The sequence below is a fragment of the Mus musculus genome, chromosome 2, assembly GCF_000001635.26.
Source record: "Mus musculus strain C57BL/6J chromosome 2, GRCm38.p6 C57BL/6J".
Classification (NCBI taxonomy): domain Eukaryota; kingdom Metazoa; phylum Chordata; class Mammalia; order Rodentia; family Muridae; genus Mus; species Mus musculus.
In genome coordinates this window covers 88,057,239-88,084,148 of record NC_000068.7, presented here as the reverse complement: position 1 = coordinate 88,084,148, position 26,910 = coordinate 88,057,239, and the positions used below count along the sequence as shown (strand labels likewise).

The following is a 26,910-nucleotide window of genomic DNA, read 5'->3' as shown; positions in this document are numbered from 1 at the left end:
CTTCAGAGACTTGAAGTTTTAGTCCATTCACTTGCATGTTTAGAGTCACACTAAGGTATTTTATATTATTTGTGACTATTGTTAAGGGTGTTGTTTCCCTAATTTCTTTCTCAGCCTGTTTATCCTTTGAGTAGAGGAAGGCTTCTGATTTGTTTGAATTAATTTTATATCTATCCACATTGTTGAAGTTCTTTATCAGCTGAAGAATTTCTCTGGTGAAATTTTTGGAGTCACTTAAGTATACTATTATCTGCAAATAGTGATATTTTGACTTCTTCCTTTCTAATTTGTATCTCTTTGACAGCCTTTTGTTGTCTAATTTCACTGGCTAGAACTTGGAGTACTATATTGAATAGATAGCAAGAGAGTGGGCAGTCTTGTCTAGTGTCTGATTTTTGTGGGATTGCACTAAGTTTATCATCCTTTAGTTTGATGTTGGCTACTGGTTTGCTGTATACTGTTTTACTAGGTTTAGTTATGGTCCTTGAATTCCAGGACTTTTAACATGAAGGGGTGGACAAGAAGTCTGGAAATCAGGCTGGCCATTCCTCAGAAAACTGGACATATTTCTTTCTGAGGACCCTGCTATAGCACTCCAGGGCATATAACCAAAAGATGCTCCAACATATAACAAGGAGACATGCTCCACTATGTTCACAGCATTTATGAGAGCCAGAAACTAGAAACAACCCAGATATTCCTCGACAGAAGAATGGATACAGAAAAATGTGGCACATTTATACAATGGAGTACTACTCAGCCATTAAAAATAGTGACTTCTTGAAATTTGCAGGTAAATGGATGGAACTAGGAAGTATCATCCTGAGTGAGGTAACACAGTCACAAAAGAGCACACATGGTATGTACTCACTGATAAGTGGATGTTAGGGAAAAAGCTAGGAATACCCATGATACAACTTACAGACCATATGAAGTTCAAGAAAAAGGAAGATAAAAGCATAGATGCTTCAGTCCTACTTAGAAGGAAGAACAAAATAGTCATGGAGATAGAGAATAGCGAAGAGGAAAAAGGGGTCCAAGATCAAGTATAGGAGGAAATGGGGGAAATGTATTGAGGGTTAGGAAGTTGAACAGAGATATGTAGCAGTGGGGGATTGGGAACTGCTGGTAGCCAACAAAAAGTCTCAGACATCAGGAAAGCAAGAAGGTCCCAGGACCCAAAGGGGATGAAATTAGCTAAAATACTGAAGAAATAGAAAAGAGAACCTATAAAGATCATATCCAGAGGATAGGCATAGCCCTGGTTGAGAGATAGGGCCTCCCACCGTTCTCAAATTTTTAACCCAGAATTGCTCCTTTCTGAAGGAAATACAGGGACAAAGAATGGAGCAGAGACTAGAGGAAAGGACATCCAGAGACTTCCCCACCTGGGGATCAATCCCATTTGCAGCCACCAAATCCAATGACTATTGGTGATGCCAAGAAGTGCTTGCTGACAGAAGTCTGATATAGATGTCTCCTGACAATCTCTGCCAGAGCAGATACAGATGGAGATGCTTGCAGCCAACCATCATACTGAGCATGGGAACATCAGTGGGGGAATTAGGGGAAGGACTGAAGGAGCTGAGGGGTTTGCCACCCCATAGGAAGAACAACAATATCAACTAACTAGACCTCCCCCAAAGCTCCCAGGGATTAAAATGCAAACCAAAGAATACTAATGGAGGGGCTCATGGCTTCAGCTGCATATGTAGCAAAGGATGGTCTTACCTGGCATCAGTGAGAGGGGAGGCCCTTGGTTCTGTGAAGGCTTGCTGCCCCAGCATAGGGGAATACTATGGTCATGAGGTGAGAATGGATGGATGGGTGGGGGAGCACCCTCATACAAGCAGGAAGAGGGGGTAGGATATGGAGTTTTCAGAGGGGAAACAAGGAACACAGAAGACATTTGAAATGTCAGTAAATAATAATAATAATAATAATAATAATAATAATAATAATAATAATAAAAGTTTGCATGGTGGATGGATTCGAGAGTGGGGATTAGCCTACCAATAACTGGCCCAACTTGAGACCCATCCCATGGGCAAGCACCAACCCCTAATACTATTAATGATACTCTGCTATACTGCAGACAGAAACATGTTCTCTGTTAGATTCTACCCAGTAGCTTACTCAGACAAATATAGACAACCAAAAAGTAGATCTAGCTTCCAGAATATTTTGGAAAAAATAGGAGGGAAAATTATGGGTCCAGAAGGGGTTAGGAACTCTAGAGGAAGACCAACAGAGTCAACTATCATGGAACCTTGGGGTTCTCAGAGTGTGAAACACTAACCAAAATCATACCTGGACTGAAGCTAGGCCTCCCAGCACATAGGAAGCAGATTTGACGCTTGGTCTTCCTATGGGTCCTGGACAACTGGAACAGGGCCTATCACCAAAGCTGTTGGCTGTACATAGGATATGTTCTTTTAGCTGGGCTGCCTTACCTGGTTCAGTGCCAGAGAAAGCACCTAAGATAATCTAGTATCAATGGGCACAGATGAAAATTTCAAGGTAGCCTACCTAAAAATCTCGTAATAGATAGCCAAGACCTGCTTTGTCACCACAGGGTAAAACAAAGCAGGGAGGTCATGGAGGTAAGTGCTGAGAGCCACTGATTTGTCAGTTCAGATAAAAACATGGGCTAGATAAGTGAAAGGTGGAAAAATCAAACACTTTAACAAACGCAGAGAATAGTTGAAGCAAAGACAAGCATAATGAAAGAGCTACAGAAAGTACCCAAGGACCTGAAGGCATCTGCAGCCCTATAGGACGAACAACAATATGAACTAACCACTATTGCCAGATCTTGTGTCTCTAGCTACATATGTAATGGAGGATGGCCTAGTTGGCCATCAATGGGAGGAGAGGCCCTTTGTCTTGCAAAGATTCTATGCCCCAGTATAGGAGAATGCTTGTGCCAGGAAGTGGGAGTGGGTGGGTTGGGGAGCAGGGGGAGGGAGGAGGGTATAGGGGACTTTCAGAGAGGAAATTAGAAAAGGGGATAGATAGCATTTGAAATGTAAATGAAAACATCTAATAAAAAATAAAATTAAAAAAAAAAAAGAAAGAAAGAAAAAAGAGCTGTAACACTTGGGAGAAGATTTACTCTTCCAAAGAGTCACCTGAGGCCCTGCTCCACTCCTCAATGGCTAGTCGGTTTCTTGTTGGCCCAGCCCTACCCAACTCAATGCAGGGTGGCAAGGAATTACTGCATGGCAGAGATGGAGGTGGAACTCAGCAGAAGCGCGGAAGCAACTTCCCCTCCTTGCCTATATTCACTTCCCTTCGCCATAACCCTCACACCAGGCTTGGCCAGAGATTTCGATGGAAATCCTTTGGTACTCAGACCCACAAAAGCCAAAAAAAATAAAAAAAATAAAATAAAAAAGTTATTTTGCATATTGAATATGTCTTCTAGCTTGAGTTTGAAATAGTTAATTGTGTCATAAACTCAAGTTTCAGTTCTACATTAGAAATGCAACACAGTTGGCCTATACCTTATATTGTGCAGATTATAGATTTTTATGCTAGTGGTATTACTAGTTTTACATATCCTGATTCTCCTATAATTTCTGTTTAAAAAAAAACAGCAATATATTCAAAGGTTTTTACTCAGGAATTCCTATTTCAAATACTCAGAACAAAACTTATACATACAAGTAACACCACACAAAATCAAAAAGTTATACTTAGGAATGTGTATGCATAATATATATTACATATACTAAGATATATACAAAAATAGATTAAAAAGCTGTAGATTTGATGGGTAGTGAATACCCATATTTGGGAGGCTATTGGTGGGAGAAAAGGAATGGAGAATTATTGTAATTTAATTATCTCCGAAATAAAATAAAACCTAGAAATTGATGGTGGGAAATGGAAAATATCAATTTGAAAAGGATTCTAATGTATTTGTACATTATTTTATATTTTAATATCAAAGATTAAATGTTTCTTAAAGTGTCTCTACTGGGAAACAAGATATGAGAAAGAGTGTTCTAATCAGGCCCTGTATAAGAGCCATATATCTCTTCATTTTCTCTGTTTCTTCCCTTTTTTTATTAGTTATTTTCTTTATTTACATTTCAAATGTTATCCCCTTACCTGGTTTCCCAACTGAAAACCCCCTATCCCTTCCTCCCTCCCTTTGCTCACAAATTCAGAATTCACCCTCTCCTGCTTCCTGATCCTGGCATTCCCCTATAATAGGGCATTGAGCCTTCACAGGACCAAGGGCCTCTCCTCCCATTGATGACCTACTAGGCCATCCTCTGCTACATATGTGGCTGGAGCCAAGGGTCCCTCCATTTGTACTCTTTGGTTGGTGGTTTAGTCCATAGGAACTCTGGGGGTTCTGATTGATACATATTGTTGTTCCTCCTATGGGACTGCTAACCCCTTCAGCTCCTTGGGTCCTTTCTCTAGCTTCTGAAGTGGGAATCCTGTGCTCAGCCAAATGGAAGGGCTTCAAGGATCCACCTCTGTATTTATCAGGCACCGGTGGAGCCACTCTGGACACAGCTATAATAGGCTTCTCTCAGTAAGCACTTGTTGGTATCCACAAAACTGTCTAGGTTTGGTAATTGTATATGGGACGAATGCCCAGGTATGGCAGTCTCTGGATTGTTATTCCTTCAGTCTCTGTTCCACACTTTGTCTCTTTAACTCCTTCCATGGGTATTTTGTTCCCCTTTCTAAGAAGGATCAAAGACCATACTTTGGCCTTCCTTCTTGAGTTTCAAGTGGTTAGTGAATTGTATTTTGGGTTTCCAAGCATTTGGGCTAATATCCACTTGTCACTGAATGCATACGATGTGTGTTCTTTTGTGATTGGTTTACCTTACACAGGATGATATTTTCTAGTTCCATCCATTTGCCTAAGGATTTCATAAATTCATTGTTTTTAATAGCTGAGTAATACTCCATTGTGTAAATGTACCACATTTTCTGTATCCCTTCCTTTGTTGAAGGACATCTGGTTCTTTCCAGCTTCTGGCTATTATAAATAAGGCTGAGATGAACATTGTGGAGTATGTGTCCTTATTAAATGTTGGAGCATTTTCTGGGTATATGGTTAGGAGTGAAGCATATAATCCTTAATGAAAATAATAATTTTTATTTTATATTATACTCCAACATATACTTGAATCTAATTAAATATATGGTAGGTGACTATAAACATATAGGCTATAAAATATTAGCATAAGTAATAAGCAGAGTATTTTCAAACTTGGTTGCAGATTTTTTAGATACAATGTAATTAATAGCTAATTAAACAATGAATGAGATCAAATTAATCTACATTAAAATTATTAGTAAATTTTTATTAGCTGATACCATAAAATATAAATATGATTGTTGTGCAAACATGAGGATGTGAATTCAGATAAAACACATCCAGTTAAAGGTGGAGCAGGTTTCTCTTCTACTAAGGAGACTTGACAATAAGAATCTATAGACTTGCTGAACAGGCAACCTAGCCAATTCAAAGACTTCTGGGTTCAGAGAAAAAAAAATCAGTTTAAAGATAATTGTTGGAGAATGATTGAGGAAGAAAACTAAATTCAGCCTCTGATTTCCACACTACCATACATGTGCATGTACATACATGGACACAAAATGTTGCATCCACCACATGCAAATAAAGAAATTAAAGACCTTCTATGATTCAATGAAATGAAGGCACAACATATACAAATGTATGAGGTACAATCAAAGGTGTGCCAATAGGAAAGTTCAAGGCACTAAGTGCCTTCCAAAAGAAATCAGAAATTTCTTATACCAGCAATTTAGAAGTACACCTGAAACCTCTAGAAAAAAAAGCAAACACACTAAAGAGGAACAAAAGGCAGTAAATAATGAAAAACAGAGCTGAAATAAATAAATTGGAAACAAAGAAAACAATACAATGATTAAATGAAACCAAGACCTGGTTCTCTGACAAAATCAACAAAATAGACAAACCCATAGCCAAACTAACCAAAAGAGAACAAGGCAGTATACAAATGAATAAAAACAGAAATGAAAAGGGGGAGATGAAAACAGACAATGAGGAAATTCAGAGAATCATTAGATCTTATTTCAAAGGCTTTACTCCACAAAATTGGAAAATCTTAACAAATTGATGATTTTCTAGACAGATACCACTTAGCACAGTTAAATCAAGATTAGGTAAACTAAAGAGCCCTGTAGTCACAAAGGAAATATAAGTCATAAAAATCTCCCAACCAAAGAAGAGCCCAGGGCTTAATGCAGAATTCTACCAGACCTTCAAATAGGAGCTCATATCAATACTCCCTAAATTATTCAACAAAATGGAAACTGAAGGAACACCGCCAAGGTCATTCTGTGAAGCCACAGTAACTCTGATACCTAAACTACAAAAAGACTTAACAATGAAAGAGAGTTTCAGACCAATTTCTGTTATTAACAATGATGCAAAAATGATAAAATTCTCTCAAAACCAATCCAGAAACACATCAAAAACAACATACACCATGGCCATTTAGGTTTCATACCAGGGATGCAAAGATGGTACAAAATACAAAAGTCCATCAATATAATCCACCATATTTTAAAAAAATGAAAGAAAAAGATCACATGATCATATCCTTAGATTCTGAAAAATCCTTTGACTAAATCCAATACTTCTTTATATTAAAATATTTAGAGAGTTCTGAGATTTAAGGGGCATACCTAAACATTATATAAGCAATTTGCAGAAAGGCAATAGCCAACATCAAATTAAATGGAGAGAAACTTGTTGCAATTCCATTAAAATCAGGGACAAGACAAGGGTGCCCACTCTTTCCCTGTCTATTTAACATAGTACTTAAAGTTCTAGCTAGACCAATAAGACAACTAAAATAGATCAAAGGAATACTTTTTGAAAGGAAGAAGTCAAAATTTTGCTATTTGCAGATGATATGGTAGTATATGTCAGTGACCCCAAATATTCTACCAGAGATCCCCTACAGCTGATAACCAACCTCAGCAAGTGGCTGGATACAAAATTACTCAAAAATGTAGTAGCCCATCTTTGTAGAAATGATAAACCAGCTGAGAAACTAATTTGGGGAAACAAAACAGCCTTGAATAATATAAAGTATCTTAGTATAAATCTAACCAAGCAAGTGAAAGACCTATATGATAGGAACTTCAGGTCACTGACAAAAGAATCTGAGGAAGATATCAGAAAATGGAAAGATCTCCCATGCTTATGGATTGGTATGATTAACATAGTGAAAATGGCCATCTTACTAAAAGCAATGAACAGAATCAATGTGATCCCTACTAACATTCCAATACAATTGTTTACAGACTTTTCTAGAGATATTCTCATCTATTTATGGAAAATGACAACAGCAACAACAACAACAACAAACAAGATAGCTAAAACAATCTTAATCAACAAAAAAACTTCTGGAGGTATCACCATCCCTGATCTCATATTGTACTACAGAGCTATGGTAATAAATACTACATGGTATTGATGTAGAAAAAGACATGTTGATCAATGGGATCAAATCAAAGACCCTGAAATAAACCAATACACCAACAGACATTTGAATTTTGACAAAGAAGCAAAAGTATACAATGAAAAAAAGGGAAACATCTTCAACAAACGGTGCTGGTCTAACTGTATGTCTCCATGTAGAAGAATACAAATAAATCCTTATCTTTCACCCTTCACAAAACTTCAGTGCAAGTGGATCAGAGTCCTCAATGCAAAACCAGACATACTAAATCTAATAGATCAGAAATTGGGGAATATCCTTTAACTAATTGGTACAGGAGATAATTTCCTAAGATACTAATGGCTCAGGCTTTGAGATCAACATTTGGTGAATGGGACCTCAAGAAATAAAAAAGCCTCTGTAAGGGAATACTAATAAAGAACTCAGGAAGTTAGATGCCAAAGCCACAAATAATCTAATTCTCAAAATGGGATACAGAGCTAAACATAATTCTCAACAAAGGAATCTCAAATGGCTGAGAAGCACTTAAAGAAATGTTTAAAGTCCTTAGTCATTATGGAAATGCAAATCAAAACAACTATAAGATTTCACCCTGCATTAGTCAGACTAGGTAAGAAAGAAACAAATAAACAAAAACCACAAGAGATAGTACATGCTGGATAAGATGTGGAATGAGGGAAATACGCCATTGCTGGATGGAGTGTAAATTTGTTCAAGTTCTTTGGAAATCAATTTGGCTGTTTCTCAGAAATTGGAAATAGTTCTACTTCAAGATCCAGCTATAACATGTCTGGGCATATAACCAAATGATACCCCACTATACCACTGACACTTCATCACCCATGTTCTTAGCAAATTTATTAGCCAGAAACTGGAAACAACCTACATGTCCCTCAACTAAAAAACTGTATAAAGAAAATGTGATAAAATTACACAATGAAATACTATTAAGCTATTAAAAACAAACACATCATAAAATTGCCGGTAGGTGGGTAGAACATGAGAATATCACCCTGAATGAGATAAGCCAGACTTAAAAGGACTTGCACGGTATATACTCACTTATAAGTAGATATAAGCCATAAAATACAGTATACCCAACTACACTCTACAGACCCCAAGAAGCTAAACAAGAAGGAATGCCAAGTGAGGTTACTTGAATCTCATTTCAAGAAACTCACAAGAGGGGGAATATAATAGTGGTAGGTGGCAGAAGAAGGGAAGTAACTGAGTAGCAGAAGAGATGTGGAGGCTTATGGGAATGGTTTCAGGATCAAGTGGGGTGAGAGGCAGGGGAGACAGCCAGAGGGCCATGAGAATGAAAGGCTATCTGCACTGGTGGGGAGGAGGTTCAGTGGGTATCTCAAGAATATGACGAAACACTAATGGGGAGGCTCCCAGGAATCAATGAGAGTGAACTTAAGTAAGATTCAGAGCAGTATAGATATGGAACCTGTATAGGATACCTCCTGTAGACAGGCAAAAACCACAGTAGAGAGATAGGTACCCCAACCTACCCACAAAACTTTCAACCAAAATTTATCCTGCCTACAAGATAGCATGGCTATCCTCTAGGAGTGTCCACCCAGTAGCTGACTCAGACTGATGCACAGACCCACAGCCAAACATTTGATGGAGCTTGGGGACTCTTATGGAAGAGTTAGAGGAAAGACTGAGGGCACTGAAAAGGATAAGAACTACCCAGGAAGAACAACAGAATCAACTATACTGGACACTTAGGCCCTCTCAGAGACTGAACATGGGCTGGACCAGGAGTCCTCTACATGCAGCATATGTACAGTTTGGTCTTCATGTGGGTCCTGATAACCATAGCAAGCTCTATTCCAAGTGCTGTTGTCTGTGTATAGAATCTGTTCTCCTAACTACCTGGCTTCAGTAGGAGAAGTGCCTAGATCTGTAGACTTGATGTGCAAGGTAGGGGGGACAGCCAGGGTAACCTCCACTCTCTCAGAAAAGAAGAGCAGAAGGTTGGAGAGATGGCTTAGAGGTTATGAACACTGAGTGTTCTTCCTAGAGGTCCTGAGTTCAATTCCCAGAAACCATATGGTGGCTTAAAACCATCTGTAATAGGATCTGATGTCCTCTTCTGGTGTGTATAAGGACAGTGACAATATACTCACGTACATAAAATAAATCTCAAAAAAAAAAAAAAAACAGAAAGAAGAAAAGAAGAGGAGAAGGGGTGGATAGAAAGACTTGGGAGTTAGAGAAGAGGATGAGAAACAGAGGCCTTGATGTAAAGTACACAATACAAAACAAACAAAATCAAACAAATCATACCCAATTAAATGGTAAAATATACTTTGATATCTGAATTTTAAAAAATCCCTAAAATTTGGTAATGACAAGAAATGATCTCATACTGATTTATACTTTGGCTCTATGTATATATGTGCACATATAAATAAGCTCCAGTTTCCTCCTACAAGTGTCACATCTGCAGCCACAAACTCAGCTGGAAGTATATGGATTTGGTTTTACATTAACTATGCATACTGCAACTCATTCTTATAATTGTAATTTTAACATAGCTATTTTAACTGTGTTATGAGAAAATACCTAAAACCAAATTGATTCTTCCCCAGTCTGTGAATTCTTGGCTAGTGTGATAACTTCACTTGGTGTTCTATTACTTTACAACCAATAGGTTGACATTAGAGCAAAAGCGTCCATTGATACTCATCAGCAGGCTTGTAGGGCTGTGTGCTGTGACACCATATCTTTTCAAGGAGTATCACACACACCTTTGAGTCTCAGTAGCTTCTATATATTTTTTCAGTTGTGACTACAGAAAGAGAATATAGCATAGATAGTGTATCTAGGTACCTCTACTTCTGAATCTTCACATTTCTTGGGTCAGAAAAAAGATGATTATTATAACTTAATGTGCTTATCACTCTTCTTGTAGGAGAAGGATTGTTTCTTTGGTAGATAAGTGTCTTAACCTACTCCAATACATTGTTTCTTTATAAAAATTCTTATCAACTCAATAATGACAAACATAGGAATAGAAGATCCAACATTTATGTTGATTGCATAACTTCTGCTTCTTAATAATCAATAGGAATATGTCATGATATATTGTTTGTAGGTTGTAAGTATGCAGTGTATTTTGAGGCTAGCATTGCACACATCTATATAACTGCTTTTGATATTATCTGAAAATTGTGTTTTGTATATGATCCTAATGCTCCAGGCATGATTTTTTAATTTTTTTGAGATATAATATAATAGCATAATTTCCCTCCTTACTTCCTTTCTATTCCATGGCCTCATTTTCCTTAATTGTTACTCACATAGCATTAAAAACTTTAATTTCCCTGGTATTTTTCAGGACCATTGTTCAATAGGACTAGAGTTTTGCCACTCTGCAGTTTTGTGTGGCGTTAGTATACATGAGAAGTCACCTGAAAATCAGGCTTTATTATGTTATTCCATATTCAAATTATCTCCGGGAATATGAAATAAAGCTCGGAGAAGATGTTGAACTGCTTGCTCACCTTGTAAGTCCCTCACAAATGGAACAGCAGGCTGTGCCTAAATTTGTTCATGCTTGTGGTATCCTTTCCCCTAACTGTCTTGCTTCTGGGAGAAGAGGCACCTAGGCCTGCAGAGACTTGATGTGCCAGAGTGAGTGGACTGATACTGAGCTCAAACCTCCACTCACTCAGAGAAGAAGGGGATGCAGATGTGAGAAGTGACTGTGGGAGGTCACATGCCCAGCAGTAGATTGACAACATCTAATGAATTCAAGGACATCCTTGGATATTCCTTATCTCATACAGTCCTGTGAGGCCTTAAACACCATTATTTTGATTATACTTTATCTCTCTTTTTTAGCTTGTAGGTCATTAGTGCATACATTACAGCTTCCAATTTGTGTTATTCTATAATATCTGAGTTTGTGAATGAGTGGAGCTCTGTGTCTATATCTGTTTCTTGTGTGTTTTCTTGGGAATTTTTTTCCTCTGCTTGTTGTATACTATTTCAATGTACTAGTTTTTATTTTATCAGATATTTTATTTCGATCCCTTAGAAGAGTATTCTCTTATGAGACAAAGATGGAAGCAGATCCAGATGTAAGGGAAGGTTAGCTGGAGGTAAGAAGAGAAGATGAAGCCATAATAAGGAGATAAAATGTGAGATAAAAGCTATTTTAATAAAAGGAGAAATGCTTGACTGAAAAAAAAAAGAAACAGAGAAGTTATCTTAAGAGAGATTTGTATTTCTTGACAATTTTGAAGATCTATTTAACACATAACTGTGAGGTCTACCCAATGTTATGAGCAATCTCTATCTGCCAAATGTTTCCTACAAGATGTCATTCATGCTGAATTAGAGGGCCCAAGTAAAATGGTGGCTTGCATGATACACTGAATAATCAGAGAAATTTTTTTGCTTCATGTATTACACACAATCTACAACTTTTTATTTAAAAATGATTAAATTATTTGCCTTAAATTCCTATATACTCTTTTATAAAATCAAAAGAGGTATACTAAGTTTAGCAGAAGAAAGTGAATGTTTGGATGTTATTTTGATGCCAGTGACAGAAAATGTCTTAATTATGGACTAATAGTGCTGAAGAGTGAACTTCATGCAGGATTTCCTTTGTAATTTCAAGGAAAGTCTCATTACTAAAGTAAAGATTCTTCAAGATGAGATTTATTACTCATAGTAATTACCTGCTTTGAGCCTGTATGGAATACTGTTTTGAATTTTCTCTAGGGTTAGTCCCCAGAGATATCAGGTAAACATAAAATATTTTCTCTTTCTGCTTTCTAGATTCACAGAGCACCAGAAGTATGCTGACTGTCTCTGTAACAAGTGAGTTTATTCAGATTTCTTTTGCTACTGTGAAAATGTCTTTTGCCTGACATTGTAATAAGATACCCTTTGATTTTTCTTTTTATGTTAAATTCTTAAGCCAGAGACAATAGTATTCAGGAGCAAAATAAATGCATACAGGAAAAGCCTCAATCATTGGCAATAATTACAAAAGAAAGCATTGACCCTTTTCAGAGTATGCCTATGCCTCAGAGATATTATAAAGCAAAATATGGCCAAATGGCACTGTTTACATATTTTCTCTTCGATTTCTCTAATCTTCTATTTTTTGTAATAAAAAAATCACAATGGTTTGATTTGTGCAAATAACCAAACTAAAATGGACTTTTATAATGCTATTTAAAAATATTTGATATTTCTTACATGATTTTGTATTAAACAGGCAAGTCTTCTGTCTCAGCTGTCCACTATGGTGCCACTGGAAATAAATGTGAGTGTGGAGATTAACTTTGTCCTGTTGGGCTTCACAGACTACCCTAACCTTCAGATTCCCCTTTTCCTAATCTTTCTCTTTATGTACATCATCACTGTAGTGGGAAACCTTGGCATGACAGTGCTCATCAATATTGACCACAAGTTCCACACTCCAATGTACTTCTTCCTTAGCCACCTTTCCTTTGTTGACTTCTGCTACTCAACCATCATCACACCCAAGCTGCTTGAAAACTTGGTCCTGGCTGATAAAACTATACTTTACTTCAGCTGCATGTTGCAGTACTTCCTGTCCTGTGTGGCTCTGGTGTCTGAGTCCTACTTACTAGCAGTTATGGCTTATGATCGCTTCGTGGCCATCTGTAATCCCTTGCTGTATACTGTGGCCATGTCACCGAGGCTGTGCATCCTGCTTGTGACTGGGTCATATATCTGGAGTACCTTTGAAACATTGATTCTCCTTTGCTATGCTCTGCAGCTAAAGTTTTCAAGATTTAATGTAATCAACCACTTCTTCTGTGAATATACTGCCCTCATTGTTGTCTCTAGTTCTGATATACACATTCCCAGCCTGCTACTCTTCTGTTTTGCAACCTTCAATGAAGTGAGTACACTCCTGATCATTCTCACTTCTTATGTGTTAATTTTTGTGACGGTATTAAAAATTAAATCTGCTAGTGGACGTCGCAAAGCCTTCTCTACCTGTGCCTCCCACTTGACTGCCATCACTATTTTTCATGGAACCATACTTTCCCTGTACTGTGTACCGAACTCCAAAAATTCTAGGAATGCCGTCAAAGTAGCCTCGGTCTTTTATGCAGTTGTCAACCCCTTGCTTAACCCTCTTATCTACAGCTTGAGAAACAAGGATGTGAAAGAGGTTTTTCAGAAATTAGTGAGCACTTCACTGAAGTTCCAACTTCACTGAGCCATCTTAAAATATGTCCAAAACAAATATAATATTAGAACACTGGCTGTTTCTCTCTACCATGATACATATTTGCTTGAATTATATTGATTGGTATGATGCATAGTCAGTAAAATTCAACTCAGAAAATGAAGGCAAATTTGGATACTTTTTAGAGGAAATGGAAAATCTTTTGGTGCATGATGTTTATTTCAAGTCCATTTACAAAAATAATGATGACAATGATAATAATAATAATAACAATAAGAAATTAGTAAGCATATCAGGATGTAATTTCTTCTGAAGGAGTGAAAATAACTGACACAAAAATGAAGAAATCTTGTTTGGTTGTGTTATAAGCATGACAGAGTACTTCTGAATGTTAACTTCAGGGAAATTTTGTCACTGTTAATAGAGGTTTGCCTTTAAATTACATTATTAAAGCACATGGAAGTATCTTTACATCATATATTAATTTCATTCTTAATGTTTTACAAATGGTGTATATAGAGTACACAGAACTCTACAATCACTCTTTTGAGAGGCTTGCATCAAAACAATACCTGCATGTCTTTGGTTGAATATGACACAAATATCTAATGAAATGGAAAAAGAACTGGTTGTCATGATTTAAAATTAAAAGTAAACTCTACAAATTGAATATCTACTTCCTCTTCTATAAAGCAATTATTAGACACTGAGTGATAGATGTCATGGACACTAGCTCTGTGTTTCCGAAAGAAAAAATATTTAAATGATTTTATTTCTAAGATATCACTTAGATATTATTGAGAAAAAGTTTCAATCCTAGAATAATTTATCAAATTACTTAGAAGCATCATGTATAGTAATTCATGAAAAGAAAAAACAAATAATTACTCAGAAATATTTGCAGATCATATTCTGTTTTTTATGTTTCATTGTTTATATGAGTGAGTGAATAAACCTAAATACCTGGTAGTAAAAATTCCATGAATTAAAATAAATTTGAATGATAAGAAAACATTACATGAGTTAACATGAATTATAAAATATCTATTTTAAAATATTATCACTTTGGATGAAATAGTTTTATACAATATTTTATTTATTTTCCAAAAACTAAGTGCCAAAGTTTAACCATTAAGTTCCATGCAATGAGCATTAACGCATTAATAAAAATGACTAAACACTGTGAAAATGCCATTTGCACATAAATATTGATATAAGATTACTTAGATTTTTACGTACAATAGTCATTTTAAAGTAGGTGTTTCTCATCATAAAGATGGAATAAAAGCATATATGTGTTACCATTTCTTTTCTGTAAGAATAGTTGCAAACCAAAACTTTAATGACACAGCTGTGAAGGCTTGAACACAAATAACCTTAATAGTGCCATGTGTTTGAATCCTTGGTCTCCAGTTACTAGAAATGTTTGGGAAGAATTAGAAAATAGGGTCTTGCTGGAGGAATTATGCCACTCAGAGGGGGCTTTGAGGGTTCAAAAGCCTTGAGTCCTCCTCCTCCTCTTCCTCCTCCCCTTTCTCTCCTCCCTTTCCTTCCTCTTCTTGCCTTCTCTCTCTCTCTCTCTTCTTCCACTTTTCAGATCAAATGTGTGCCTTAGCTACTTTTCTAGCACGTTTCCAGCTTTCTGCTGCCATGTTTCTCACCATGATGGTCACAAATTCGAACCTTCTTAAACTGTGGGCTCCCAATAAACGCCTTCTTTTGTAAGTTTTCTCTTTCATTGTCTTTTGTCATGCAATGAAAAAATAACTAAAACAAGTGTTTTAGATATGGTGGTAAGGAAACAAACATTTTTATGCATTCCAGAAGTGTGACAAGATTTAGTCTTCACATGAGACTATTTGAAGGGCCACCAATGTTAAATTCATATCATCTGACATACATTCAAAAGTCAGAGTCTAGGAACACAGGAATATAGTCCTAATCATATCTCCCAGAGCTAAAGTAACAAACTTACAGAAACATTAAAAACATCTAAAAACATGTCTAATAGCACCAATGTAAGTAAAATTCAATAACAAGATGATTGAATAAAATTTTGGTTACTACCAAGGAGTAAAGGAAATAGGAAAATGGTTAAATATTAGATTTTTGTTTCCAGGTGAATTGTTTTTTAATTTTTAATTTTATTATTTTACTTTATGTTTATGAATGTTTTGCATAGATGTTATACCATGCTCATTCTTGGTACCAGTCAAAGTTGACAGAGCGTACAGGTGATTGTTAGCCACTGTTTGAGTTCTGGGATTTTGACCCAGGGGTTATAAAAAAATTAACAACTTTCTTAACAACAGAGCCTTTTTTCAAAATTGCAAGTTTCATTTTTTAATACGTAAAATCAAGACATGTAAGAGAGATTACATTATGAAAAATGTGTCAAATATTGAATATTAAAACTGAAAAAACAATAAATATATATGGAATAACATTTGATTACATTAAGGGATAAATAATTATAGGCTAGGGTCCCCAAAATACTGGAAGAGTTAGGTCTCAAAATGTGAAGAACTTAAGCACAGATAATTTACTCTCAAGCATATTTAGGAATTTCCTTGAATGTAATGGCCCTCAAAATAAGTCTCATAAAAAATAGAGATTAATATCTTTAATCACAAATTATTCTGGATTTCACCAATACTTTCCTTTAAAATAGAACTAAAGGTCTTTGGGTAAATGATTTGTGTTCTAGTCTAAATTATTAACCATTACAAATGAATCATGGATAGTGTAACACTCAACAACTAGTGATAATTCAAAGGATATAAAAACAGTAATTTAAATTGGTATATTTAGTTATAGATTAAAATTTCTATAAAAGTGAACATTCTCTATAGTTGATTTAAAGGCATAATATTTTCAACCCTCTTTGGTATTAAAAATGATAAAATAATGGATGAATAACAAACCTTTGGTCCCTACTAAGTATGTCTACATGCTGATCATTCTTATGAAAATTTAACAAAACACCAATATTTATACTTTCTGTTTTTAAATCAACCTTAAGATTTCACCCCCAAACTGGGCGTGGTGGCGCATGCCTTTAATCTCAGCACTTGGGAGGCAGAGGCAAGTGGATTTCTGAGTTTGATGCCAGCCTGGTCTACAAAGTGAGTTTCAGGACAGCCAGGGCTACACAGAAAAACCCTGTCTGAAAAAAAAAAAAAAAGGGAAAAAAAAAAAAAGATTTCATCACATTATGGGAAGAGGAAATTGAGAATCAGTGAGTATAAACAGTAGAATCAGACAAATACAATTTGAACGTTTTCATTTAATAATCAGTTTTAATAATAATTTCAATGTGTAGTAAAATAATTGCATAACAGCTTCATCATTCAAAAATGAAATTTTCATTTTTGCCTGTACCTGAATCTATTGATCAGAGTGGGACATGAAATTTCTTTTCACATACCTCCATGTATGTGACACATAGGAGCAGTTGTGAATAACTCTTGCCTAACTGAAATTTAAAAATTCACTCAAATTTATAAGTATTTCATCTCACTATCTATTTTAAATGACTGTTTCAAAGACAAAATTAATACCAAATGAACCAGCACAAGAGCCCAAGTAAGAATGAGCTACAAATGTTTGATCTTTTCCATTCCCAAATTTGCCAAAATATATATATCTGATGTAATGTACAAACCTATCTCAGAATGCAGATAACACAGTTATTAATTGAGCTAGTTTGACTCTTGATAATATAAAGAAAAAGGAATTTGAGGTTCAAATACAGAAAATTAAGCATGAATTACATATTTAATGAGACTGACAATAATATCATATGGGTAACAATTTTTTGTCAAAGGTGTTCAAATAATCTTTATTTTACAAGTGATTACACTTTAGCCAGGCAGTATAGGCACACACCTTTATTCCCAGAGCCCCAGTGGAATATTTAAGCAGATTTCCGAGTTCAAAGCCAGCCTGCTTTTCTGAGCAAGTTCCAGGAAAGACAACTACAAAGAGAAATGGTGTCAAAAAGGAAATATGATGGTTACAATTTTCATGAATCATAAGTGGAAGCACAATACAAAGTGGATTGACAGAAAAAAGAAACATAGAAATATGGTAGTAGTTTAAATTACCTAAATTAATGGGATCAGAGATCAGCAACTTATACTTATGAGTGGTTTGAGTTTTACGAAGTGAATATTTGACATACGTGTTTTGTAGGCTAATCATAGAAGTCTTTGGATAAGAAATACTTGGAAAACTGAAAGCATTCATGTCTGAGAACAATTAATTCATACACTCTTTTGTTTTAAGGCTTTCAGTCTTGGACATATTGATGTTTCGATGGAAGACTTCAAAGATATACAGATATGAAATAAAATTAAGATGTTTCTTCTGGTTTTGTCATTTCAGATTTTTTTCTTTAAATCTAAATGTATTTACATAAGTTTTTAAAAATTAATTCATTTTATTAGATATTTATTTGTTTTTCTGTATGCCTATATGTACACTATGTGCATACCTGGTATGTTTACAGGTCAGAAGACATTAGATTGTGATTGGAGTAACAATGGTTATAAGCTGCCATAGTGGTGCTGGAAAGAGAATCAAGATTCTCTAGAAGAACAGGAAATGCTTTTAACTGGTAGGCCATGTTTCCAGTCCCTATCTGTAGTTCCTTTATAATGTTAAGTAAAAGAAAGTTTTCCATTTAAAAGAAGGCAAAATGAGACTGTCAGGGATGAGGGAATTACCAAAACTCTAATGTGTAAAAGTATGAAATTGTCAAAAAGTAAACTTAACCAAAAATAAATTAACTTAAAATATAAAAAAGAATCTCATAGTAACCGCAAATCATTCTTACAATAAAAACCAACTTTGAAAATGTATATGGATAAACCCAGTTGGAGTTCTTTATTTTTGCCATAAATAATGTCACCTTATATTACTCTTGGAATAATCTTGAAAAAAACATTGAAAGTCCATAATATACTCCCATACTGCAAAGTTACTAGAGCATAGAAATTAATCTTTTTTTTCAAAATATAGTATTTTATTTATTCTTTATAGTTTTGTGCATGTATGTTGATATTATCTGTTTCCTACTACCTCCTTTTAAGTTCCTAGAGAACTTACCAAATCTTCCCCATCAAAAATGATTATCTTAAAAGTTATTATTAATAGTTCACTGAGTTAAAACTACATTAATATAGCATATAAAGTGTTGTCTCATTGACTAGTGAATGAGAAACCTACTTGTGCCCAATTACCCATAGAAAAATGATTCTTTTTATTTAGCTTCCTTCAACTATCAGTTTTCTAAGCAAGGCTTAAACATAGTGTGTAATTCTGTTTTAAATGTGGTGTATGAAAGGTCATGTTAAGAGGTGTTAGCAATGTTTTGTAAGGAGGCTGATAAAATAGTGGCTAAACCTCTGGCAGGTCTCCTACATTGTTTCTGGAGGGTGTTTTTTGTTTATGTTTCATGGTTTTCATGTAGACTCTCTTTAAAAAAATTGGGAGGCACACTGACTATTCTCTTATGTTAGAGAGTATTGCGGGGTTGGTGAAGCATAAGAGAATTTGGGAAAAGATCTCAAAGTTCTTGGGAATCAAAAAGAGTCAGTGGAAGGAGAACAAGGTTCAGGGTTGACGTCTGAAACTAGGAATATATTGCATGATGAAAAGGGGAAGCAAAATAGGCTGGAATGTTAACTACCACTCATCCTGCTCGATGTATATTCACTGCTAGGCAGCCAAAGCACCACTGTGGCAATTAGGGGCTGGGAAAAGCAGGAAATGGTACCGGGTACAACTGGAGACTGTTAATCCAAGTGCATCACCAGAAAATTTACTTGGTCTGACACAGGCATCACAGCCTTCCCAGTCTTTGTGCATGATATGCCTGGTAATAATGATGTTTCTGCCAATAATTAGTGCATCTGCCATCATACAGAAATGGTAGATTTAAAGCACTTTATAGAGGCTATGATATTATATGACTTGCACTCTCCATTTGTTAAAGAATTGTTAAATATTTGGGCTACACAGAATAAGGTTATCCCCCAAGACTAGAAAGGATTGATCTCAGCTGTTTTATAAGCTGTACAACAATTACAGTGTTTGTAATGATGTAGGCACAAAGCCACAAAATAGAACAACAGAATATATCGAGGGGAAATAAATATTACTAAAGATCAACTGCTTGGTGAATGATGTTCTGTTAATTTATAAGAACAAATCCAACATGATGATGGTATAATTGAACAGTGTTATGTTCTTTTAAGGGTCTGGGATATGTTATGTTATGTTCTTTTAAGGGTCTGGGATATGATTGAGGAACAGGGTTGGGGGCGGTAACTATCTCATTTACAAAGGTAATACAGGGACCTACAGAAGCATTCTGTAGCCGCCTGTGGCCACACTAACTGGGTTCCTGAGTGGGAGGCCAGAGCTGTATGGAAGGAAACGGTGAGAGGCGAGAGAATTAATGGAGGCCAAGACATGTTTCTGTTCAGGGCCCCAAAGTTTACTAAGATTCTGTTAAGAGTCTGTGCTTATAAAGAGGGGAGGCCCATCTCTGCCCCCCCCCCACCTCCCGCCAGTCAATCCAGGCACCAGGATCCAGCCAGAAGAGGCTGCACAACTGTGGATTGTCTCAAAGGTGTCTCAGCAGGCAACAGGATCTCAGAGAAGAGCTGCAGTTGACACATCAAAAGAAGCCAGCCAAGTAGGAAAGCTGCACGGCAGGTGGCCCCACCAGGTGCAGTGTCAATGTCTGCACCAACCTGCTTCAGGCTGGGGGAGTCTACAGCATTCACATTCACTGATTTTTTTTTTACAGAGATTAATTTCTATATAAATAGTGCCATATCAAACTTTGAAAACAGTCATTGATAGAAATCCTTACCTTTGACAATGTGAATGCTGAGTGTTAAGAGAGGAATCAGACAATTGAAAGTACAAGGGGCCCCTATAGACAAATAGATAAGAGAAACAACTGATATTGGTTTTCTGGACCATCTGGCTAATATCATAGGGAAAGCCATAGCTAGAAGTCTTAGAAATTAAAATGCCTAATGCTTTAATTGTGGTGAATTTGGTCACTTCCAAAGAGGTTGTCAGGCTAGAAAATTCAGAGCTCCAAATTGCAGGTACATTTTGCTCAAGAGAATATGGTGTTTGTAGAAGCGAACAGGTAGGTTCTGGCTCTTTTAAACCACAAAGGTTTACAGGATACTGTAGCTGTTGTTGAAAGGGAAAACAATGGTTATAGGATTGCTAGTCCAATAGGGACATATGAGGTATCCTCTTATCCTCGGGAAATAAACAGAAGGTGGTGCCAGTTTGAGGACTTGCAGAATACAATACAAGCTATCTTCTTTTTATTAGACAGAAAATAACAAGCAGGCAAGAAAATAAGAATTATGTACTTCCTATCTTATACATACCAGAGAAAGGAAAGTGGCTTTGGATCTGGCCACAGATATGACTCTTACCCTATCCCCCAAATGGAATGTTACAAGTTAACCACTGGTATGTATGGTCCTTTACCCTCAGAAACAGTTTAAATTTTTTTGGGAATCAGTGGGTTAACTTCTCAAAGATTGATTACACATCCCATTATACTAGATGGGGATTGCAAGAAAGAAATTAGAATCATGGCATATGCGGGAAAGGAGATGCAAATTGATGCAGGGGATAGAATTGTTTAACTGTTGTTGTTTCCTTACATTAAGGGCAAGACTGCTCAAGTAGAAAGGATAGGAGCTTTTGGGAGTATTGGAGACTCTGTGAACTGGCAAACAATGGTTAATGATCAGAAACCCAAATTAATATTGTATATGAATGTTGTTGACATGGAAGGTTTAGTAGATAAAGGAGCTGATGTTAGTATTCTTTCCCCAAAGGAATTCAGATTGGCCACTTCAGAAAGTTACACACAGTTTATGGGAATCAGTAAATTATCAGGAATAAGATAAAGATTCTGGTGGATTAACTGTGTAGGACCAGATTGGCAAACAGGGAAGTTGAGACCTTATGTGACAGACATACCCATAAATTTATGCATAAGGGATCTTTTACAACAATGGGGTATGGAAATTAATATTTCTGCAATTTGAGGGACGTCAAATGAGGAAAGGTGGGATATATTTGATAATTCTGGTGAAGATATTAATAAGGGAGATAGAGGAAAATCACAAACTGTGCCCATAATCCAAACACAGGATATCACATGGATCTAATTCCCAAATTTATAACAGTGACCATTGCTGACATACCAACAAACTTGTCAATAAAATGGTTATCAAACCAACATGTATGGCAAAAGCAATGGCCAATAACAAAAGAAAAATGCAGGAATTGAACAATTGGTAAACAAACAAACAAAAAAAAAACAAACAAAGAAAAACAACAACAAAACTGGAGGCCAACATATAGAAGAGTCTACCAGCCCATGGCATTCCCCTGTGTTTGTTGTAAAAATGAAATCAGGAAAACTTAGGATAATAATGGATTTAAGAGCAGTTAACAAATAAATTCTTTACAAACCATTTGAAAATACTTAAGGATTTTCAATAATTAATAGGTGATGTTAACTGGCTGAAGCCTACAATTGAGTAAGTACATATCAGTTAAGTGATTTGTTTCAAACATTACAAGGAGATTCAGATTTAAACAGTCCAAGATTTCTAACTGTTGAAGCAGAAAAAAGACTTAATTTTTGTAGAACAAGGACTGCAAGTGAAAGAAACTATAGAACCTATTGGGGAAACCCCCATTCAGCTCCCGATTCGGCGTGCACCCAAGAATCACGAATAGAACACAACACCTTGATGTAACAACATGAGGTATTTTAATGGCAGAGCTCCGGGTCAAAACTTATCTCACACAGGAGACAGTGGATTCGACCACGAGGCTTGGAAGCTAGGGGTTTTTATAGAAAAGGAGTGGGGCTGGGGGAGGAATTGGCGCAGTTTCACATGATTGGTCCATTTAAACATCAGCAGCCTGTAACATTTAACTTAGGTCAGAGGGGTGGGAGATAGGGAGGAGATGGGCCTGCCCAGGCATGCCCTGGTCTGTTCTGCTATGTTCTCAGCCCCAGGTTTCAAAGCTCAAAAACAACTCTTTGGGCTATTTGACATACATTACATGAATCACAGTTTTATTTCCTTTCACAAGATGCATATTCGGGTCAAATTAATACTAGTCTTGCTTGTGTTTGGTTATTTTGCCTCAGTTTATTCTCCCAGTAGGCTCATTATGCAAATGGAAGATAGTATCATGAAATGAGTTGGGTTTTAGCTAATAAACAAAGTAAATAAATGAAGACAAATATAGAAAAGATTTCTGAGTTCATTATAAAAGATAGAATAATATACCAATTGTCAGGAAAAGATCAGGGCAAAATTATAATACTTCTTATGTGTGCTGAGATTATGCCATTATGTGTGATGAAAAAAAATTGGCAAAGTGCTTGTAGTAATTACTTGGGTGATGTTAATAACAAATACCCCAAAAAGAAAGACATATTCTTTATAAAAGGAACTAATTGGATTTTTCCATGTAATGTAAGACTAATATTCAATAGGCACCAACATTCTATAATGATGCACGCAAGATAGAGAAAACAATGTTCATATCAGACAAAATAAGCAAGGTGGTCAAAACTCCATCTATATCAGTTCAGAATTCAGAATTACATGCAACTCATGGTATTGTTACATTATCTTGAATCTCTTAACATAATCACTCATTCTTTATATGTAGAAAGAGTTGTTTTGCATATAAAGATTGCTGAATTTGTACCTGATAACTCAAAATTAACCTTATTATTTGTGCAATTGAAGCAAGCCATCAGAAGTAGAAACTATCCATTATACATTACTCATATTCAGTTTCATATAGGTTTGCATGTCGACAGTTTTCATATAGACAGGTTGATCAATGGATGGTTATGAATCAATGGAATTGATTGAATCAATGGAATTGAAGACCCAGAAATGAACCCACGCACCTATGGTCACTTGATCTTTAACAAGGGAGCTAAAATCATCCAGTGGAAAAAAGACAGCATTTTCAACAAATGGTGCTGGCTCAACTGGCTGTTAGCATGTAGAAGATTGCAAATCAATCCATTCTCATCTCTTTGTACAAAGCTCAAGTCCAAGTGGATCAAGATTCTCCACATAAAACCAGAGACACTAAAACTTATAGAAGAGAAAGTGAGGAAAAGCCTCAAGCACGTGGGTACAGGGAAAAAATTCCTGAAAGGAACACTAGTGGCTTATGTTGTAAGATCAAGAATTGACAAATGGGACCTTATAAAATTGCAAAGTTTCTCTATTCATTATTATGTCATCTTAGAATTTCTCTTTATTCTTGGATACTTTCTCTTCAGTTTCATGTGTTTTGCAAATTAGGAGCTAAAGAGATCTGCATTCCTGTAGGTGCAACAACATTATGAACTAACCAGTACCCCTGAGCTCTTGACTCTAGCTGCATATGTATCAAAAGATGGCCTAGTCGGCCATCACTGGAAAGAGAAGCCCATTGGACTTGCAAACTTTATATGCCCTAGTACAGGGGAATGCCAGGGCCAAAAAATGGGAATGCGTGGGTAGGGAAGTGGGGGGGGGGGGAGGGTATGGGGGACTTTTGGGATAGCATTCTAAATGTAATTGAGGAAAATACGTAATAATAAAAATATTTTAAAAAACATACTGTACCACCTTTAACCTAACAAAACAGAGAAAATAACTTAATAAAAACTAAAAATTACAAAAAAAAAGAATTTCTCTTTATTCTTTTTACACTCCACATTTTATTCTACTCCCCCACCCCATCCCAACTGTTCCACATCCCATACCTCCTTGTCACCTCCTGGCCCCATGTGGATGTCCCCATTTCCCCACCCCACCTGATCTCGAGACTCCCTGGGGTCTCCAGTTTCTTGAGGGTTAGGCACATCATCTCTGATTGAACATAGATCCAGTAGTCCTCTGCTGTATGTGTGTTGGGGGAACTCATATCAGCTGGTGTATGCTGCATGTTTGGTGGTCCAGTGTTTAAGAGATCTCAGGGCTCCAGATTAACTGAGACTGCTGGTCCTCCTACAGGGTCTCCCTCCTCCTCAGCTTCTTTCTGCCTTTCCCTAATTCAACCACAGGGGTCAGGTTGGATGCAAATATCTGCATCTAACTCTTACAGCTGCATGTTGGGTCTTCCTGAGTGGGGTCATGCTAGGTCCCTTTTTCTGGGCATTCCATAGCTTCAGTAATAATGTCAAGCCTTGGGACCTCCCCTTGAGTTGGACCTCATGTTGGGCCTGTCTTTTCCTCAGACCTCTCTCCATTTTCATTCCTGTCATTCTTTCAGACAGGAATAATTATGGGTTAGAGTTTTGACTGCAGGATGGCAACCCCCACCCTCATTTGATGCCCTTTACTCCTGTTGGAGATGTGCTCTGTAAGTTCCCTCTCTCTACTGTTGCATTTCATCTAAGGTCCCTCCCTCCCTTTGAGTCCTGAGAGTCTCTCACCTCCCAGTTCTCTGGTGAATTCTGGAGGGTCCCACCAACCTCCTACCTCCAGTGGTTGCATGCTTCCGTTCTTTCTGCTGGCCCTCAGGGCTTCAGTTCTTTTTCCTTACCTAATACCATATCATGTTCCCCTCTTGCTCCCCACTCCCAGTCCACTTTCCTTCCCAGATCCCTCCCTCTCTCCCCAATTGTGATGACTTATTTCTTCCTCCAAAGTGGAACTAAGGAGTCCTCATTAGGTCTTTCAGATTGTTGACATTTTTGAGTTCTGTGAACTCTATCTTGGATATCCTGTACTTCTTTTATGGCTAATATTCATTTATTAGTGAGTACATACTATGAATGTCCTTTTGGGTCTGTGTTACCTCACTCGGGAAGATACTTTTATAGTTACATCCATTTGCCTGCAAAACTCAGGATATTCTTGCTCTTAATAGCTAAGTAGTATTCCAGTATGTAAATGATTCACATTTATGTAACCTTTCTTCTGCCATGGGACAACAGGGTTGTTTCCAGCTTCTGGCTATCACAAATAAGGCTGCTATGAACAAAGTGGAACACGTGCTCCAACAGCATGGTGGAGCATTTTTGGGTATATTCCCAGAGTTTTATTGCTGGGTCTTCAGGTAGATCTATTTACAGTTTTCTAAGGAACCTCCAGATTGATTTCAAAAGTCATTGTACCAGTTTGCAATCCCACCAACAATGGAGGAGGGTTCCTCTTTCTCCAGATTCTCTCCAACATGTGAGATTTGATCTTAGCCATTCTGATTGATATAAGGTAGAATCTCAGGGTCGTTTTGATTTGCATTTCTCTGATCACTAAAGAATTTGAACATTTTTTAGGTGCTTCTCAACCATTCAAGACTGTTCTGTTGTGAATTGTTGGTTTAGTTCTATACCCCATTTTTTGATTGGGTTGTTTGATTTATTGGTGTTTAGTTTCTTTAGTTCTTTATATATTTTGGTATATTAGCCCTTTATTTGATGTGGGGTTAGTGAAGATTTTTCCCAATGTGTAGTCTCCTGATTTGTCTTATTGACTATGTCCTTTGCTTTCAAGTTTCTTGAGGTCCCATTTATCAATTCTTGGTCTTAAAACATGAGCCATTGGAGTTCTTTTTAGGAAATTTCCCCTGTGCTAATGAGTTCAATGATCTTTCCCACTATCACTTAGATTCAGTATATGTAGTTTTATGTTGAGGTCCTTAATCCACTTGAACTTGAGCTTTGTGAAAGGTGAAAAATATGGGTGTGTTTTTATTTTTCTACATACAGACAACCAGTTAGACCAGCACCATTTATTAAATATTCTTTCTTTGTTCTATTGTATATCATCAGCTTCTTTGTCAAAGATCAGGTGTCCTTAAGTGTATGGTTTTATTTCTGGGTCTTCAATTCTATTCCATTGATCAACATGTCTGTTTCTATACCAATACCATGTAGTTTTTATCACTATTGCTCTGTAGTAAAGCTTGAGGTCAGGGATGGTGATTTCCCTGATGTTCTTTTATTATTAAGAATTATTTTCTCTATTCTGGGATTTTTGTTTGTTTGTTTGTTTTGTTTTGTTTTGTTTTGTTTTGTTTTGTTTTGTCTTTTGCCTTTCCAGGTGAATTTGAGAATTGCTTTTTGCATGTCTTTGATGAATTGTGTTGGTATTTTGATGGGGATTGCTTTGAATGTGTAGATTGCCTTTGGTA

At 36.5% G+C, this 26,910-nt stretch overlaps 1 protein-coding gene across 1 annotated transcript; it reads left to right on the top strand.

Annotated features, from left to right (window-relative positions):
• The first annotated feature begins 12,741 nt into the window (after positions 1-12,741).
• Olfr1163 (olfactory receptor 1163) lies at positions 12,742-13,784 on the top strand. Its single transcript, NM_146644.2, has one exon. The coding sequence runs from the start codon at positions 12,769-12,771 to the stop codon at positions 13,717-13,719; it is 951 nt and encodes a 316-aa protein (NP_666855.1). The 5' UTR covers positions 12,742-12,768; the 3' UTR covers positions 13,720-13,784.
• The last annotated feature ends 13,126 nt before the right edge of the window (positions 13,785-26,910 follow it).